Source organism: Lagopus leucura, unplaced genomic scaffold (assembly GCF_019238085.1).
Source record: "Lagopus leucura isolate 7727_CA_CO unplaced genomic scaffold, USGS_WTPT01 Super-Scaffold_100002, whole genome shotgun sequence".
NCBI lineage: Eukaryota > Metazoa > Chordata > Aves > Galliformes > Phasianidae > Lagopus > Lagopus leucura.
Genome location: NW_024962263.1, coordinates 89,378,599 through 89,398,811, shown reverse-complemented (window position 1 = coordinate 89,398,811; position 20,213 = coordinate 89,378,599). Strand labels below are relative to the sequence as shown.

At 42.2% G+C, this 20,213-nt stretch overlaps 1 protein-coding gene across 3 annotated transcripts in view; it reads right to left on the bottom strand.

Annotated features, from left to right (window-relative positions):
- Positions 1 to 828: 828 nt before the first annotated feature.
- Positions 829 to 20,213, bottom strand: part of ADGRB1 (adhesion G protein-coupled receptor B1) — a 198,265-nt gene continuing 178,880 nt past the window's right edge. For all 3 annotated transcript variants that reach the window (XM_042870068.1, XM_042870067.1, XM_042870069.1), the window contains 4 exons: positions 17,851 to 18,530; positions 16,707 to 16,742; positions 14,968 to 15,072; positions 829 to 2,259 (listed from right to left, as the gene is read on the bottom strand). In XM_042870068.1, coding sequence (XP_042726002.1) covers positions 2,062 to 2,259; positions 14,968 to 15,072; positions 16,707 to 16,742; positions 17,851 to 18,530 — 1,019 coding nt within the window. In that variant the 3' untranslated portion in view covers positions 829 to 2,061. The remainder of the gene's footprint in view (positions 2,260 to 14,967; positions 15,073 to 16,706; positions 16,743 to 17,850; positions 18,531 to 20,213) is intronic.

Sequence of the window (20,213 nt, the reverse complement as noted above, 5' to 3'; positions counted from 1 at the left end):
TGGAAAGAGGAAGCAGAGACGTTTGGATGTCAAGCAATGTCTCTCAATGAGAGAAGCAAGGCTGGGGTCAGTGATTGGTTCACCTCTTGTATTCATTCATTTGCCCTAAAAATGTTAAATAATAAAAAAAGGAGAAACTCAAACACACTGTAACAACGCAGACCCTGATCAACTTTTACTGCTGTCTGGAACAATATGGCTGCTCACAAGCAGAAGTTTGCCACAGCATGTCTCCAAAGCTGGGAGAGTTGTTCCAAATGTCACAGAATCATAGAATATCCCAAGTTGGAAGGGAGCCATAAGGATCACACTGTTGGAAATGGTAGGAAAAAATAAAAGAAATAAAAATCCTCTTGAAATGTCAGTGGTTTGTTTTTTAAGGTTAAAAATATTGCACAACACTTTTGGGTGTGAAATGTAGAGAGCTTTTATCTCCTTTTGTAAATAACTCTGAGAAATGCCTAATGAAAAAAAAAATTGCTATTCTTTAAATATTGAAATAAAAAACATTTTATGATGAAAAATGTCCCACTCTACTGACCAGCTCCACCTTTTTGTTCTGGTAGGAGTATAAACCTGCCCGTTTGCTCTGGGCACTGGGGAAGGAGAAGAGCCAATGAAGGGAAAATAATCACAACTGAAAGTGAATAAAGCAAAGCGAAGTATTGCAAGTGAGCAGCAATGGGGCTGCGTGTTCCCACCATCCCAAACTTATCATGCAGCAACTTGCCTTCCACCTTCAGTAGGTGGCATCCTCACCCCATGCCTGTGTATTCGTACGGCACAGAAAGGCATTCGAAACGACAAGAGCCAAAGAAAGGAAAGGTCTCGGGTTTCAAGTTCTCTTTTTATTGAAGAAAAGAAAAGAAGAAGGAAAAAAATAGATTATTTTTTTGTTTGTTTGTTTGTTTCCAAGTGGACGTTATTCGTGTTGTCAGTTTGTCTCAATGTCCTAAGGCAACATCTCTGTATACCAAATATCTCCAGGTACATTGGTGGATCTGTCTTTCCCTCTTTCTCTCTCTGCCTTCCAGGGAGGAGCAGCTTGGAACAAATCTGAGTCCAAAAGGAAGGAAAAGTAACAGGAAAAAAAAAAAAAAAAAAAAAAAAAGGAGGCCAAGCAGACCTTTGCAAGGCCCGTGCTGAGTTTATCTATGTAACAGTCAGTGAAATGACCTACATTCTTCTTGTTGGTCTGTTTTTCTAACACCTTCAACCTTTTCCCTGGAGACTGGGCGAGCAGATTTTGGAGGTGGTTCCTTTCTCCAGTGCTTATCCCATCCCTTAGGGTGCACAGGAGCTCCACCATGAAGGGCTGAGAGGAGAAAGCCCCACCTTACCTCTCCCTCTAAGCCATAGGTGATGTGACTCTCGCCACCACTTCCCCCCGACCCCCTTAGGGATATGCTGCAGAGATGCCAGGACACCAGATCATGTGATAGCATGAAGAAGTGGGGACGTTTCCTCAGCCACCGCTTGACAGATCCCAGCTCCTTCCTTCTCAGATGAGATGATGAGGGAGAGGTGGGAAATGAGGACCAGCAAGGGATGCCATAGGTTGTGTCTCTTCCAGGACCTACAGCCACAACGCATCTCGGTGAGGCTCCCGCCGATGTCACCTCCTGTGCTCCCCAGACAACCTCTATCTTCTTGGCTCATGGTGGTGGTTTCTGGGTGTCCTTCTGCAGCTCTCCGTGGCACAGCAGGAAGGGTCCTGGCGTATGGCAGTGGCCCCAAAGCATCTCGACAGGGCTCTTCCCCAACAGCTCCTCCCCACCCTCTGCCTCCTCCTCGCTCTCTTCCAGGCTCACTTCTTCTCCAGTCCTACCTGGCAAAGCTTGTGTTGTCCTGAACCTACATCTACTATACTCTATAAAGCAATATTTCCCCACTCTGCTGAGAACAATACAAAAGTTACTCCGTCTTACCAAAGGTTTCAAAAGAAACCAAACACTTCTCTCGCTCGGTTCCGATTTAATTTAATCATTTCTTTAAAACGTGGTTTTGTTTGTTTGTTTCATTTGTTTTCTGGAAAAAAAAGTCCCTTTCTTCCCCTTCCGCTCAGACCTCCGTCTGAAGGTCAATAATGTCTTGTCCCACCAGAGGGATGGTGGCCCCTGTTTTCTCCCACTCTACAGTTTTTAGTTCTAGGGGAGATTGTGCCACAGGTTCGATGTCCTTTTTAACCCATGACGGTGGGGACTGGACTTTCCTGATTCCTTCCCAGGGTCTCTTGTTTGGTGTTTGCTGTTTTTCTTGCTGCGAGAGGAGGAAAGTGTAAAAGAAAGAAAAAAAAATAAGAGAGAAATAAAGGTTAGATAAATGTTAGATGCAACAAATGCTATTTTTTCACTTTCCTTACTCTTACACCAAAGTAAATCTTTCTCATCCAAGATAATGTGCGATTTCAGTGAAAATTTCACTTGGTGTCTATTTTCAGGAAGAAAAAAGCTTTTTTCTTTTGCTGTCTCTAGCACAGTACCTAGATACTTCAGCTTTCATCCAAGGGTTTTGCCATTCACAAATCCACTGGAAAACTGAAAACAATTTCAAGAATTTAACATCATTTTCTATTACTACAGGAAATCCCTGTGTGAAAATGCAGATTATGTTGAGGTCTCTTTGAATGTACACTGACTGCCTTTTACGTACATTACATAGCACAGCTATTTATGGGCAATGGAACTGCAGTATGCTGGCTACTTTGCCAGTGAACTCATGCTGTTAGATGGGTTGTAATGTCAGCTCTGAGGCTGAAAGCATTGCCGTCAGCTCTACACAAAGCCTTCAAGGGTATATTGACTGTTATTAGTCCCCTCCTATGCTAGTGTCCCACCATGGATATCAGTCCTGGGAATGCCTTTCAATGTTTCTGCTGGTTTGCAACTACGTAAGACCCTGTAAAATGGGTGAACTCTTGAAGGGGGGTCCATGCAACGATTTTAAATGAGCCGTTACACTAAACTGGCACCCTCCACCAAGAGTGATGGTTTTCACTATTAATTATCCCCTCAAAACACTCCAATACTGGGTGAGAAAACGTTTCCACTACCCGTGGCAGGAGAACAGAGCTCTTTTGAGCCATCTGCCAACAAGAAAGTGGAGACTGGCAGAAGGGGTGGGAGGAATGGCAGATGCATGGGAGTGACAAGGAGGGAAGAAGTCTGGGAATAAGATGAGGAGACATGCATGGAGATCACATGCAGTCCAGGATGATAATGTTACCAGAATATATTGATGAGAGGAGATAAAGCCACACATAGACTATGATTACACTGTAGGATGCTACAGAGATGAGTGATGCCCCATTTGAAACCTAAATGCCCATTTGATACACACTAATCCACCTGATTTGGATTTTGAATTTGTTCCTCCCTAAGAGCTTTTAGGTGGCCTGTGATTTGCAATGACAATGAGAAAGACACTGCATCTTCATCACAACAGGGTTGGCTTTCATCACCTCACTCAAGCCACAATTTCTCCTTTTCTAAACTTTCACCCATTATATAAGGTGTGTTTGGAGTTGCCCCTGCATCCTGGCAGGGATCTTCTCTGAAAGTGTGGTAATGCATTGCAACAGGCTGCCCTGGGAGGTGGTGGCATCACCATCCCTGGTGAAGAAATGTGGAGATGGGGCACTTGGGGACATGGTTTAGTGGGCATGGTGGGGAGGGGTTGATGGTTGGGCTTGATGGTGTTAGTACTCTTTCCAGCCTTAAAGATTCTGTGATTCTATAAGTGATAGGCTCAGGGAGAAGTCCTCTCTCCAATGGGATGTGAAAACATTCTGAAATGATCATTGTTTTAATGCAAGGGGAGAAAATATAACTTTTTATAAGAGCTTTGAAAGAAAGGGCTTTTTTTTAATCAAATTTTGGAAAATTATTGTTGAGAAGAATGCAAAACACCAGTTTTTAAATTCTGCAGCTGTGGTTTGCACTAACCCTTATGACACACAGGTTCTCTTATGCCCTGTGTTATTCTTGCTTTATTCCATGCCATAGTACAATTCTGATTACTAGCAATATGACAGAAAAGATGATACAACTGTAGACTAATTCCTTTATTTATTTTGGAACTCATGTAAGAATTACAGTTAGTAAAACCTAAAACCTTTTCATCTCTGTGGGTGTTATAATGAGACATATTCAAGCCTTCCTGAGGTGAAATTTTTACCTGTGGTGTTTCTGCAGACCATTAGTCTGCCATGAAAAGATGCAGTGAGGTGGTGAACATAAAGACAAAAGCACAAATGGAGCAAAAACTGACATGAAACTGTAAGTTTTCCAAAAGATGAGGAATAAAAACCTTCGCCACAGTTGCTCTTCTCAGTGAAAAATATTTTTTCTCCTATAATGGTTTCAGTGCCTTACTGACGTCCACTGCTGTGTTATTTAAAAGAGAGCAGCACAAATGATCATATGCTAAAGTTTATAAATAATTCCATCTTTTCTTTCAAATGAAAGCCTTTCTTTGATGGCACTTTTACATTCACCTTCAGCATCAGGTCCTTCTATTCCCAACCAGACTCTGTTTTAACAGTCCCTATGCCTGCCATGCTCCTGACCATTAGCCTCTCCTTCACAGTGTGAATCTTCACACTGCATCCAGATCTCATCATATAGACTGAATGCAATTAGCAAACCACAGAGCCTTTGTAATGAATGAGCTACGGAGTCAGATCAGCTGTAAATCCATATATGGAACTGAAATAGGAAAAAAATGAATAACTCATGAGTTCAGATTGACAACGTTGACTTCTGATCGGATATGTCACTGAGGAATAAGACATATGGGTTGCAATAATGACTCAGAAGTGATAAAAAAAAGCATTAAACATTGGTAATTATTAAGAAAAGATTAATGATAGAAATCATAAGGAAAGGAAAAGAGATTGAAAGAGAAAACATCATTGTGACAGTGCACAACTTCACTCAGCACCTTGATTATATCATATGCACTCCATGAACTTCCCAACAGACCTTCTTCCCCACCAAAAAAAAAGGTACAGTGCAATCGAAGAGGGTGAAACATGAACAAAGTTATGGAGCGTGTTCTGTAGGAAGAAGAGTCATAGATGCTTCAGGCTTTTCAGCCCTGAAAGATGGACCTGCTAGAGGTATGACACTTTGTGGCATTATTGATGGTAGGAGCAGGCTACTGATGGTAGTGATCATCTCTTCCAACACAAGAGCTGTTGGACTTGATCTTAGAGGTCTTTCCAACCTGAATGATTTAATGAAGTGACAGCATTCTGCTTCTTGTGGTCTTTCAGCACTAATCACTGGAGGATGAGGTTGATTTCTTGAGGCTGCATTATATGACTGCCCTGTTCTTTAATTTTCCCAAGTCACTTTGACTCTGAAGAGGAGAGGAGACAGGGCCAGACTGTCCTTGGGTCTGTTGTTCCTATCTGGTTTATCAGTGTAATGGACTGATGATAAGTTTATTGATTTCAAAGCCAACTGAAGGCAAGAAAATGAAGTGGAATCTCAAGCGATCACCAAATAGAGAGGGGAGGCTTGCCTTTAGTTCTCACTTCTCATAAATGAATGAGAATTTTCTCATAATGCCATGAGTGAAGGTGGGATGCATCAGCTAACCACTACCATAGAATCATAGAATATCGCAAGTTGGAAGGGATCCATAAGGATCATCAAGTCCTACCATGCACCAGAATCCCCTAGAGCAGTGTACATGACCATGTCCCTGCAGTAGTACAGAAAGGCTGCATTTGTAAGAAGTAAGATGAGATAGGACAAGAGGAAATGGCCTCAAGATGTGCCAGGGGAGGTTCAGTTTGGATATGAGGAAAAACATCTTATCTGAAAAGATTCAGGTCAGGCACTGGAACAGGGTACCCAGTGAAGTGGTGGAGTCAGTGTTCCTGGAGGAACTCAAGAAACGTGGAGATATGCCACTGAGGGACATGGTTTAGTGGGCAATACTGGTTGGACCTGATGATCTTAGAGGTCTTTTCCAACATTAATGATTGCATGATTCTATGAACTAAGCAGGTTAAGTGCCATCAGCCAGGCTGAGCTCTGGCAAGTATGCTGGCAGACTAATGAAAGTCTTCCCCTCTTGGCATGAGAATCATTACCAGGCTCCTGGGAAAAGCTTCTTTTCTTTCTTTCCCTCCATATATAAGTGTTTTTAATTGCATCTCAGTCATATACAGAAATGCCTCTTGGATCATGCTTCAGGTGGCACTGTCCCCCAGCCACGCTGAGGGGTCTAAGCAGCCCTAGCAGATAGGGGAAAACTGAGCTACGTACAGAAAAGAATAAAAATGAAAGAGGTGGTTGGGTAATCTGCCTGAAAAAGGCCCTGGTGCTGGGCCAGGGCTTGGTGCCTTGGTGACAGCCAGGAATGGGCCAAGATAGGAGCTGAAAGCAGCAGAGCATGCTCTGCCAGTAACTCAGTGAGACAGAACCATTACTCTGGCTTGACATAGCCCAGGAGCTTCTGGGCACTGGGGAAGGGAAGAATGTTTATCGGTTCCTGGCTGGTGCCAGGATGGCAGAGCACAGTGCTTTGAATGAGGGGTTGGGAAGGGAGGGATGCCAAAGATAGGGTAAAATCTGACATATGGGGCAAATGAGTCTTTATCACAATGAAATGTGCAAGCTTCTAAGCTGCATCTCCTTTTTTTATTTTATTTTTTTTTTTCCTTCTTTCTTTGTTTCCTTTTTCCTTGCCTTTCAGTTTATTTATTTATTTTTAATACCCAAATTTTATGGCTACCCTGAATGACCCGAGAAGGAACTCAGTGCTTTCTACAGAGCACTCTGAGATAACTCCCCTGGAACCAGCTATTTCCACGCTGTGTTCATCGCCTCTAGTGTCAACTTGAAGGATATTTCGTGACCCAAATGGTCTCTCCCCATGACACTGATGACTCCAGGACTAGAATGAAGTTATTCAGAGCATATAGCAGGGAATCTGAAAGACTAATGTGGCTCATGCTGTCTAATCCATCTCTGGATGAATGTCGATGAAAAGTGATTAGAAAATGGGAAAGCTGTCTTGTTTTTCTTACAGAATGATAAATTTTCCTTTCTTTGTTTGAAATAAGTTGTAACTGCAATTACTTCTTCTTATAATACAAACCTCCAAAGATGATAGTTTATGTTGTGGCTGATTTAACAGAAAAGCAAAATAAGAGGAACTGGCTCACTTTATTTAGAATTTCATGTGGGAAAGAAGCAGCAATAACGCATGCTTTTAAGTTGAATTCATGGAAATCAATTAAAAAACTTGAAATATGTACTCACTGGGATATCAAAGTATGGATTCTGCTTCTGTATCATCTAAAGTTCAGATGGTCTAACCTACAGGGGTTGTGTTGAGCCAGTCTAGCAAGAACATGAACAGAGGCTTAAGAGCTCTATTGCAGAACCTAGAGAGCTCCTTCCATAGACTCATAAAGAAAGAGCTCCCTGTTTGAAGGCTGTAGAGAAAGCCAGTAATCCCACCAAGATGGATGGGCTATTCTCCAGGCTATTCTCTCTCACTGCTAATCTACCTAGTTAACAGATCATCCTATTTCTGCACTGAGGAAGCCATTGGTGAACATGGGCAACTGGGTGTTCCCCAAAAACACTGAAACCATTAAAAGGCTCTTTCACACCTCACAGGGGCACACAGGGATGCCATAAGGGTACCTAAAGCATGATTCCTTAGAGATTCTTTTTCTTAACCAGTCCCAATAACCAGGAGCTGCAACCTGCTGGTGAGCACTGAATAGTTTTGGAGTAGCCAATACCTGGTTTGCAACGAAAGGCAAGGCAGAAATTGCCTGTCAACACAAAGATACTTGGAATAAGAAATGTTGGTGCCAGATATTGGGACATCGTTTTTGGATGGAGGAGCTGAACTGCTGAATGCTGGTACATGGGGCACGAGGTAGCTGACAGATGGTTTATGGCTGAATGAAAGAAAATCTGACATAACTTTCATAACAAAATTTATTGCAGTAGTTATTATACTATACGTAGCATTCCTCCCTATAACTGTTAATGTAATTCGTCTTTTAATAGTTGTCAGTTATACAAGCTTGTAAAAATGCAGGGTATTAACCACATGTCACAGGGAAGACACGCTATTCATAATCAGGGCTTCTTTTTCAGAAGGACACAGGCACTCAATTTTCAGATTCCTCAGTGAGGAACAAGCCTGTGTTTGACACAACCACCACCATCTGAACTTCAACCCGTGCAAAGAGGTTCCCATAGAGAGAAGCCGTATTTTCCCATCCAGGAGCAGAGCTGCCAGCTTTTGAGACAGCACAAAAAGAAGTGCAGGTAGCCATCAAGCAAGGGAATTAATTGTGTTAAGCAGCAGAGCATGCCAGAGAGACACACAGCTCTGAATAGCAATGAGTTACAGTGCTGATCAATAGTCCTTTTTTTCTCACTACTCTGTTAGATGCCAAAGCAAGTGCTGGTGGGATGGGCACATCCTGCAGGTGTCTGAAGGGACAAGCTAAGAATGTGAAGAGGAAAATAAAGTAGAAACAGTAATAGAGCAGAAAATAGGGAAATGCCACAGAATGGCATAAAAAGAGTGCATATATTTTTCCACTTGGTTTTGGAGCAGTACTGGTCCAGGACCAACAGAGAGTTGAGACTGGATTTCAGAACTGAACTGAGAGCTGCATTACTGAATGAGTCCAGAGCCTTTATGTGAAGTTCAGGACAGGGTTACAGACAAAGCAAAAGTCTTTTTAGCTGCCGAGAGCAGCTAATAGGAAAGAACAGGCAGGGTAGTGAAATTTGCCAAGCATTGTTCAGCGTGGCTTTTGCTGACTCTGCAGAAATAAAGATCTGCTGTTTGAAACAAAGGCAAAGCCAGATGCTGGGAAGGAGAGAGGAATATGTATGTGATTCAAACTTCTCTAATGGAACTGGATCAAAGGGCTCCTGCCAAGGGGGAAGTCAGGAGTGACACTTCTATCATTTTCAAAGCTGGCATTAAGCACAGAAGAAACAAAGCCCTGGCTTACCGTAGAGGCTACAAAGCCTCTGCTTTCATGCCATGCAGTTGTAGAGCATGGGGGCCCCTCCTGATGTCCATCCCAAGTGCTGGAATCTCTTTAGCAATTAACTCACAGGGAGAAGACACTTAACCCTGACAATACAAATCTGTGCAGGAACATCTTTCCCATTCAGTACAAAGCAGTCTGAAAGTAGCTACTGTCTTACTTTAATGTGGATGGTTCTCAGCTGAATTAATAGAGACCATAGGAAACACATGCATGTATGGGAAAGAAGGAAAAAAACTGCCTGGAGGTTGCCAGGTAAAGGGTAGATTTTTAAAGTGAGAAACAAACTCGCAGCAAGATTGCCAGCAAGGGGATTTACATTTTTAGCAATCAGGTGACTAAATCACAACACAAAGTGATGGGAGCAAGCAAGAAGTACCAAACTAGCCCTTCCACATGCACCTATTTGGGCAGCAAAATGTGCCTTAAAGATGCTACAAAGGGATATCTATTATCCTCATGGCTTGGATGAACTCAGGATGGTTGTGTTTCAATCCTACAGGATGTGCCCATCGCACCAGCACTAATGGAGTAAACAGCACTGTTGTTCAGAACTAATTTTAAGACTCATTTCAGTGTTAAAAGTGAAGGCTTAGGGAATCCAAGATGCTGAGAGCACTTATAATTATTTAAATCACTCAGGAATATGTGTGGCATAGGAGGCTGTTTTGCTGTGATGCCAATCTTGCTTTGATTGCCTCCAAACTTTTGATCCCTCCATGCTTCCTGGCTGCAGATAAGTTGTCTAAAGGATAAATATTCAGGCCTCTTGGATGCTTCAGCAGAAATGGCTCATTGATGGTCTGCTTGGGGTCTACACAGTACTCAGCTTGGTCCAGGGTAAATTGGAAGAGCAACAGTATGCAACATCCATACATTAGATGGCTGCAAGTCAGCTGAGAGGAGGATAAGCAAGTAAATCCAGATGTTCCTGAGTCAAAGTCCCTTATGGGGACAGAGGTAATCTATCCCAAAGTACAGCTTAACAGAAGTAAAGGAGTCTTGTCAGCAATCCTGTAATTTCCATTTGAATAAGGGCAGATTTAAAAAAAAATGAAATCATCCTCATCTTCCTTGCCTCATCTAAACTTGAAGACTTCAGGAGAGTTGAAACTGAATACAGCCCATGATAACATCATACAGAGGTCTATTAAAGAATGAAACATCTGACTTTTCAACTCGTAGTCATCAGATTTTGCTGTATGTCTGTCTGGTAATATTCTGATATTAACATTCCCTTTCACTGAAAAGTTAGCTGTGGGTAATAACATCAATATCCTTAATTAGTTAATAATGACACGAATGCATGAGATCTATTTATTCTACTGCAGCAGTATGGTGGTCTAGGCTTGAATGGGTTGATGGTTGGACTAGGTTTTCTTAGTGGTCTTTTCCAAGCATGATGATTCTATGATTCTACGAATGTAGGTAGATGAACAGTCTTGAATGCTTTGAACAGACATCCTGCTGGAAAATGTCATTTTAATTATGAATAGCTGAGCTTACTTCCAGTGGGAGCATTTTTAAAGCTGAGATTCACATATAAGAAAGTCCATGCCATATGGAAAAGATTTCATGGACTAAACTGATAATAATAAAACCCGCAGAAAACCAAGCACTTTGTCCAGAGAAGAATATTATTCTGTGTTAGTGAGGCTCAGAGTTAGTTTAACATTAGCAGCACACTTTGGTTTGTGGAAAAACAAACTGTTACAAACACTGATGCCACAAAATTTCCTGCGAAATGCATTAAAGGTGGTCATGCAGTATTCCCATTCTCCTAATATACTATCTCTTTCATAAGGACAAGACTTCAAATCATACAGGAGAGATTCAGGTTGGATATTAGAAAAAAATTACTCTCAGAAAGAGTGGTAATGCATTGGAACAGACTTTCCAGGGAGGTGTTGGAATCACTGTCCTTGGAGGTGTTCAAGAAACATGGGGCTGTGGCACTGAGGGACAGGGTTAGTGGGCATGATGGTGATCAGTACTGGTGGTGGTGGGTCAATACTTGGACTAGAAGATCTTAGTGGTCTTTTCCAACCATACTGATTCTATGACTATGATTCTAAGGAGAGCTTGTTTAGGCTTGGATTTCTTGGGATGCTCTGATGGTGTAAGGCTGTTTCTCTTTCAGCTGTACATGACACTGAGACTGTTGTCTCCCCATCCTCACCTAAAGGAGCAGAGCCTTCTGCATCCCTTTTTGCCTCCTCACTGTAGAAGAGAGATCTTCCACCCCAGTGTAAGGGAGCAGAGAAGTCTGAGCAAATGCTCCTAGGCTGCTGGATGAGGGGAAAGCAGAATTCTTCCCCACACCTGCCTCCATGTCTGTAGGAAGAGAAACAAACAGAGGCACTTGTCAAGGCTGTCTCTAATTGGGCTTGGGCCATTCTCAACTCAGTAATACCTCTCAGAAATTGATGTTGTAAAGCTGAAAAGCTGAACAGCTCAAATGCATAGGAGGCTCTGATAATGTTCTCAGGTCTGCCAGTAACTATTTTGGGAAAAGGGCAGCCTTCTTAATCTTTGAACTGTACACTGCCATGCCACTTATCCAAAGTTTAAACATGTCATTGTACTTGGAGAGGCAGAATATATGTGTTGGTACAAACCTTCAGATCTCTGCTAAAAATCTGCTAAAAATCATGTTTTACAACTGAAGTTGGAGAAACTCTTGACAATAAACACATGTGATGGTTGAATTCTCTATCTCCCTTCCTAAAGAGACAGAAGTTTTGTTGTTCTTCTTACTCCCATTCTTCTGCTGGTGCTTTCTTCCACTGTAATAACTAAGCTGAAATGTGTCTAATACAATGGAACAGTCAGTTTTGGCCTATGTGCTGAAGTACTATGATTTACATCAAAAATAAAAATCAAACCAACCCCTAAATAGAGGTCAGCACCATAGGAGTTCCCAAAGGCAATTTCTCCTATGTAGACATTTAGTCCAAGTCTCAGCAACAGCTTTCTGACCTTGGAGCTGAAAGAGGAGAGATGAATTGCAAGAAGATAGGGAAAAGCTTCGTGTCTTGGAAAGGACGTAGGACAGTGGGATATGCTGCCAGGATAGGCTAGAAAATTGCCAGGCTGGAGCGAGATGTGGTAGCTTGACTTTGTGGTTACTTATTCAAAAGTGAAATCAAAGATACAGCAATGCAGGCAGATAGCCTGCAAATAGTAAAGGTCCCTTCTGCTCTATGCTACTATGTGAGAAAAGATTTAAGGGTGTTCTAGGATCCTTATGACCTTGTTCATGCCAAAAAGGCAAGGAGTTTACTGCTGGTGCATGTGTTTGGAGCCGTGCATTATGGAAAGGCCTGGGACTAGTCCACAGTGCTTTCCAATGCAAAACAAAAGCCAGAGTTATGCTAACATTACTTTCATCATTTCCACCAAAAGAAATTCTCCATCATTTTATAACCTAGACATGCATAAAACATTTCTTCTGTTGCTGGTTTAATCCTGAATATCATCAGTTTGGTTTCGCAGGACAAGCTGAAGATGGCACATGATTTCTATTGGAGTCCCTAGCAGCAAACAGAAGAAAAAAGAGTGAAGAAAGATATTTATTTTCCTATGTTCTGCCTTGACTGTTACTAAACCAATAGCCACTACTGACTTACAGATACTGATCTTTGCAAGCTTCCCCTCCAGGATAACACCCAAGGAATAAGGCTCAGTCAATATACAAAGGTCACCTTCCCAGCTTTCTATCAGTTCAAAGCTCTTTGTTGCTGACTCTGGCAACTTAAATTCTAGATAGATTCAGTTGCATCTCTGAAATACCAAAAACATCTCAATCTATAAAACCCTCCTGCAAACATAACACAGATTAGCTTTGACATGGTATTTAGGCATTTGAGGTTTTTACAAATGAGGCATACCTAAATAGAAAAAAAGCACAGATAAAAAATTCAGTGAGATACTTAGGGATTTCAGGGCAACATATGCTTCTTTCATCTGAATCTCTCTGCTAGATTTACTATTTCTATTCTATAACACTGGACAGCCCATAATGACACCTTGCCAAGCACAGTAAAATCAGGATTTGCTGGGAACTCATCTCCAGAGCTCAGCACAACTTTGCTGTGAGATCTCAATGCAACCCAAAGGCTCTGAAATTATGTACTGTCACAGACTAAATCTCTTACTCAATCATTCTGCACTCCAGTTCCATGACAGAAACCTCACCAAAATAAACCTCACCTTCCTGGCCATGCTGAAGGTCTGTGCCTCCTGTAACTGACTTTGCTTGCAAATGACCAATAATATTCTAACAACTCATCTTGCCCCTCTCTTTGAGAAAGGGCAGAGCACAAATTACATTTCTTACTGCCAGCCTGACTCTGATCCCTGTTTTCTTCCTTTTGCTGTAGCAAATATACTTCCCTGCAACTCCTGACTCCTGCCTAGCAGACCTAATGTTCTGAGACATCGGGGAGGTGACGTCAGACTGTCCTTTCTTATCTTTGTTATCCACATCACTAACTTCTCAGGCTGCAGATATCTGTTCTAGTTCCAATCCCTCTGAAAAGCTGCAAAATCTTTCCCTCAGCCTGCATTCTTCAAAGACTCTTCCTTCCCTGCTTCAGTTGAGGAAAGCCTCGTATAACATGATCAGCTGCCCCAGTGGCAGCTTAAATCCCATCACTAAGGCTTTTCTCAATAGCTATGCCCACCTTGGACTCTATCTCAGACTCTGCAGGTGGAAAAGAAGATTCCTTCTATCCCTACAAAGCTTTCAGACACATGATTTGATATTTTCAGGTGGCCCTATGTGGAGCCAGGAATTGGACTCAATGAACTTTTGGTCCCTTGCATATCAAGATTCCATTTGATTCTATGATTCTCATTTCTTCCTTCTCTTTGCACTCAGATTTTCCCAAGACTGTTATGGTTTCCAGTTCCTAGTTATGGATGCAGCACTCTGAGATGACCTGAACAGGAATCAAAGAATCATAGAATCACCAAGGTTAGAAAAGGCCTACAAGATCATCCAGTCAATCATTTGAATTGAAAGGGATCCTTAAAGGTCATCCAGTCCAACTCCCTTCAATGAACAGGGACAACAACAGCTAAATCAGGTTGCTCACAGCCTGGAATGACAAGGATGGAGCATCCACCACCTCTCTGGGCAACCTGTTTCAGTGCCTCACCGTCTGTATTATAAACAACTTCTTTTTTATATCCAGTCTAAATCTCCCCCCTTAAGTTTGAAACCATTTCCCCTTGTTCTTTCACAGCAGGATGAATCCTCCTCTGGATGCACTCCAAGAGGTCCACATCCTCTTGTACCAAAGACTCCATATCCAGATACAGAACTCGAGGTGAGTTCTCATTAGTGAGGAGTAGAGGAGCAGGGGCATTGCTCCCTTAGTTCCCACCTTCTGAACTTGAGGGCTGAGTGTAAAGCAGACTCTAGTAAACACTGAGGCAAAAAGTTGTTGAGTACCTCAGCCTTCTCCTTGTCTGTAGTTACCAGCCCGCCTGCATTTATCACTAGGGGGAGATACATTCACCTGAAATTTCCATTTCCAGCTTATGTACCTACAGAAGCCTTTCTTATCCTTCTTTGAGTCCCTTCCCAAGTTCAGTTCCAGCTGGGCCTTGGCCTTCCTTACTCCATCCCTACAAAGCCTGGCAGCAAAGAACTGACACAAACATGGGAAATAGACAAGAAAACAGATTCCATGCATAACGAACAGACATGAGGAAAGATTTTTTTCATCTGGGATGATAATCACTCTGTAGATAAACTAGTGGTACGTTTGTGACTCTCCATGTCCAATGTGGTGCATGTGTTTGTTGCAATGTACACAAAACTCAAAGTAAGGCATTCAGGAATGGCTCCTAAATGCTCCTGCTGGCACTAGTGCGTCTCCAGGAGGTAATGGTTCATGAGGTGTATGACTAACCTTGCTGTCCGTTGTTGGAGACTCCTTCTCCTTCTCTGCATGCTGAAGTTTTCTATTCAGATCTTGGAACATGTCTTGGTGACGTTTTCTTGTGTGCATGATTTTCTGAAGAAAATGCAAGGGCCACAGATCAGCAAAGCCTATTCAGCCATACAAAACCAACATTTCCTCCTCTCAAAGCTACATACATTATTAAAACGTAGATCTATCTCACTGCAGACTAAATCCAGCTTCCCTAGAGCAGCTCCAAAATTCTCTGAGGACCCACATGCAACACTGTAATTTCAGAATAAGATGGTGGGAGAAAGTGAAGAAGTTTAGTTTTTGAACTTATGATTGTACTGAAATTGCAAATGCCAGCTGTCTATGTTGCAAAATTTGTACACTGGTCTACCAGCTTGACTCAGGAAGCTCTGTTACCTTTCTTAACTGATTGCTGACCCTATGCCTGCTCTGTTGCCTCCTTGGCAAACATTTTGAGAGCTTATCTGAATACATAGGATTTAGGCTAAATAAGTTCTATCAGCAGTCACGTCACAGTTTCATTTTCTTTGTAATTTGGTCAGTCTGTATTTTACTTTTACTTTCTACTGACCAGGAGATGAAGGAAATATTTCTATAAAGGCTTCCCTCTGTGTGTGAGAGCATGGTGAAGATTGCTTGCTTGTGCTGTGCCAAGTGGTCTATAATTGGAGAAAGTAGCTGATATAATTTAGGATCAGCACAGAAATGAATCAGCTCACATGCACACTCTGTAACTCAATTTCAGAACAAACTCCCAGTCTTGAGCTCTGAAGCGATTCTAGCATTAAATACAACTCCTCTTGGGCCCTCAGTCTGACTTCGTTTTGGAATAAGGCACCAGCTTTTAAGGGAAGACATGGCTCTGCCATCAAGGATGCCATGATTTGACTAAGTTCTGCACCAGCTCCCAGTAGCCCCATAGACACTCTTTCAAAGCTTTCCACTCCATCCTTTCAGTGTGAATACAGGCATTTCCCTTAGTGTAGATAGGATGTGAGGAAAACATTTTTTACAATAAGGGTAGTGAAATGCTGGAACATGTTCACCAGAGAGATGGTAGATCTCTGGAGACTGTCAAGGTCAGGCTGGACTGGCTGGACCTGCAACCTAATCTGGTTGCAGGTGTTCCTGTTCATTGGAAGAGATTTGAACTAGATGGCTTTTAAGGGTCCCTTCCAACTGAACTGATTTTATGATTCTTTGATTCTCCCGGGCAAATTCTGTGAGGATCATTAATAGGTGTGAAAACCCAGGTTTGGTCATGGTTTGTGACAATGTAGACATATTACCTGCCTTTCTGTCATGCAACAGAGCTTTGGCACAAAAGTCAAGGCATTTTAGATCACTAAGCAAAGGACGTACTTGTGTTTCCTAAATAGGAATGCATTGCAGCCACCTGTAGCCCTTTTCCACTAGCTTATTTGCAAAAGAGATGCTATAAGTCTTGTGCACTCTGACATGGGATCTTCATTTACAAGTGTTTATGCAAAGGCAACAGCTTCATAAATTAAGCATGAGCCAATATAATCTACCCATTTGTTCAGCTGCACAGGGTAAGCCTTATTAAGCAGCCAGTGCAACTCTTTCTGCCCACCATTTTCCAACTTCTTTGGCAAAGGCTGCATTCCAACAAAGGTGGTGGCAAAAAAATGAAGCCGCATTTCCCTTTCTCTCCCTACCCTTCAAGAAACACATTCAAAAATTGATGTACTCACCTCAAAATCTAGTTCTGCATACCGTGATTTCCGTCTCTGGAGATTCAAAGGAAAAAGAGAGGGTGGTGAAGGTTAGTAAGGAACTGAGGGGCACAGACTGAACTGCACAGTAGATGAATCAGAGAGGCTCCTTCTCTTTTTACCTTTAAAGTGTTTCTCTGGCTAATCTTGATGGAAAGTGACAGTCTATAAGAAGGATCACTCACAAAAGTGCTGAAACCCAAGGAAGGCTGAACATGGAATTCTGGCTAATTCAGACCCCTGTCCTAGTTATGATCTTGAAGGTGGTTTTTACAGGATGGGAAGGAAATAAAAAGGCTCAGCCCAGAGAGCTAGCAGAGCTTCTGACCATCAGTCAGTAAAAATTGAAATTTGGGCAGCAACGGCCAAGACTTGCTCTCTGATAATAGGCAAGAAAATGGCCAGGTGCTGAGAAATGCGAAAGCTAGGGCAGACATCAGTGTGAGATGTACAAACTAGGGAAAACTGTTAATATATGTATTGAATTGTTGCAAGTAAGATGGAGAGGGCTGCACTTCTACCAAACCTCTGACATCCTTTTGATGCAAAGAAAGTTGTGGGTCATATTTTAAGTATATGCCAGGCTGGATGGGGTCATGGACTACCTGATCTAATGCCTGCTTTAGTGCTTGGCAACTCTCTCCATGGCAGGGAAGTTGGATCTAGATGATCTTTGAGGTTACCTCCAACCCAAGTCATTCTGCGATGATTCTGTGATACATCTGCAATCAAGCGGATTTTCCTATCTTTGTCACTACTGAAGTCATCAAAATGGCAAACAGAAGAGGATAGATGGAGAAAAGGTAATGCATGTGCCTTGGTCATGTGCCTTGTCCTAAAATGAACAGCTCTGACATGCCAAAGTTTTGATTTTAATTTGCATTACGTTGCAAAAGACAGCTCATCACACAATGGGCTGTAGCTGTGGAAGTAATGAGGGATTTTTAAAACAAAATTATGAAATGGTATCACCTGCCAGGGTTTCCTCACAGTAATATAATTATGGCACTACACAGTCGGCTACATCTGGCCCAACAATCCACTCTGGAAAAATCTGTTACAGCCAGTATTGAGGGCAGGGAACATAATGGGCTTGGAACAGCAATGGAATTCCCATGCTCACCTCCAAGGAGCTCATGGAGAGAGTGGAGACGGTCTCACTCTTGGACACCACACCTGAGTTCCCTGAGTCACCTGTGTCACACAGGCTGTTGGGAATCTGTGACTCGCTGGGGATATTCTGTGGAGGCAGCTGCTGCTGCTGTTGTATCATGGGAGAACCTTGCACCTCACTGCAAGTCATGGTCACAGGTTCCCGTGGAGGACTTTTGACGACAAAACCTGGGTCGGTAGCCATACTGAGGTGGATCAGCCGTGTCTGGGGCATCTGGTCTATATTGATGCTGTATTTGCTCTCATCCTTGGGTGGTTTGGCCCGTAAGGTGGATGTATTGGTAGGCAGAATGACATAGCTGGTGTCCAGTGTTTGTTCTTGTGCCCGAGAGAGTTCTGAGTCCAACTTCTTGAAGATGTCCCCGTCACAGATGTAGATAGACTTGGGTGGTTGATTCTTGTCCTTCTTCAGAGTGAGACTGTGATTGCTGAACTCATTCAGGTTGATGGCCCCCAGGTAGTGCGGGGAGCCCTGAAGATGCAACTTGGACACATTGGCTGGAAGACTGTTAAAGTTTGATGACCCCTTCTGATGATTGAGCTTCAATTTCTCTTCATCCTGTAGCGATGGGCGCTTCAGTGTTCCTGTGATGGTGGAGGTCCTGCAGGCTGTGATGTCTTTATTCAGCACTAGAGAGACAGACAAGTATCCTCAGCACTGCATCTTAGCTTTGGTTAACACATCAATATACCCACTGCAGTCACACCATGCTGGCATGTTCCCTGGGACCTCTCAGAATGAGGCTATAGTGGCAAAATGTTTTCATATATATATTTTTTCCTTTTAGTCCAGGATACTGAATGCAAATCTAAAGCCAGAATAAAACTCCTCATTTTGAGAGAATCCTCTGCATTGAGAATTTCCCAAACCTATCGTGGCCAAAACTCCAAGCTACATTGAAACATATTATCATACTGATAACATTATCTCAAAAAGAAATTATACGTGTTTATTACATGTGTATATATATATATAATACACAGCAAATATCACATACACGTAAGATTCTAGCCCGCAGAGAAGCAGTATTTATTTTAAGTATAAGATTGATCTCATGTCAAAAAAAGATTTTGATTCAGAAATTAGCTGAAATGCAGCATTATCAGCAAGTGTTGTTTCTTTGTTTTAATTTGCTCAAATTCTTCAGGTTGAACTTCTTCCCAGGAACAGTTTCAGGATTAGATTTGATAGTGTACAACACATCACATTTTGTTATAAATTTCTGATTCACTCTCTGGAAAGCTTACATTCCAATCATTATGCCAAGCCTCTGTGAGACATAATTATTTGTTGTTTCTCAATGTGCCTAGAGGACAAAAAGGAGTGCCGTGAATACTCCTAAGTAGGAGATGAAAACTTTTATCTGAGGATGAGGTGAACATGCCACATAGGAGGTACATACAAGACTCACAGACACTCATATCCACGCAACACTGTCTTCAACAAAACATCTTATTCACTTCTAATAAGATTCTGTTGCTCAGTTGATTTCAGGTGGCAACAAAGACCTTAAGAAGATTATGACACAAGCCTTGATTTCTCCAGGAGATGGAAAACACTGTGGGGTAGGGGCAAAATGATGTGGCACTGAAGGATACTTACCCAATGTTTCAGCTCAGTAAAGGAGAGATAAATGAACATCTCCCTTTCTCCCATCTCAGAATAAAATGTTGAGATCTTTTTACCACTTTATTTTTCCAACATTTTTGGGGTAACCAAAAGACCTCTATTCTATTTTATGACAGAGGCAGCACATGGCCGAGGAATTCCATGGGACTGAGGGCATACCCATTTTTCTATCAACTGAAATTGGGGGTGGTGGGTGCTGGGTGAGCACAGAGAATACAGGCAACACAGGGTGATAAAAAAAACAAGTGGAACACAGGGACTTTTTTAAAAAAACCTTTGAAAGCTAGGCACATAGGGCATAATTATGGCAGCCATGGTAATCTTAATGTTGCTACAGGGCACACTAAGATAAATCAGAGCATTATAATGTGTTCATACCATAAGCCGCAGTAGTATGAACCTGAACTCAGACCTTTAGCTCAGCGTCAGTAAAGTTTATTGATCTTGCTCACAGCACGTGCCTGAAGCAGGCTTGAAGAAGCTGGGTGATCTCCAAACATGGAGCAGTAAGCTTCCAAAACTGGGCTATGGAGTAAATGCTAACAAAGAATCCAAGTTACAAGCTTAAGAGTGGTGTCTGACCTATCTGCAATCAGTCAGTTTGAGAGCTGACGCTTCCAGGGCAAACTACAGCCAGGAACCAATTGGCTTATTTATATGTTGTATTATTTAAAGAGCAGATT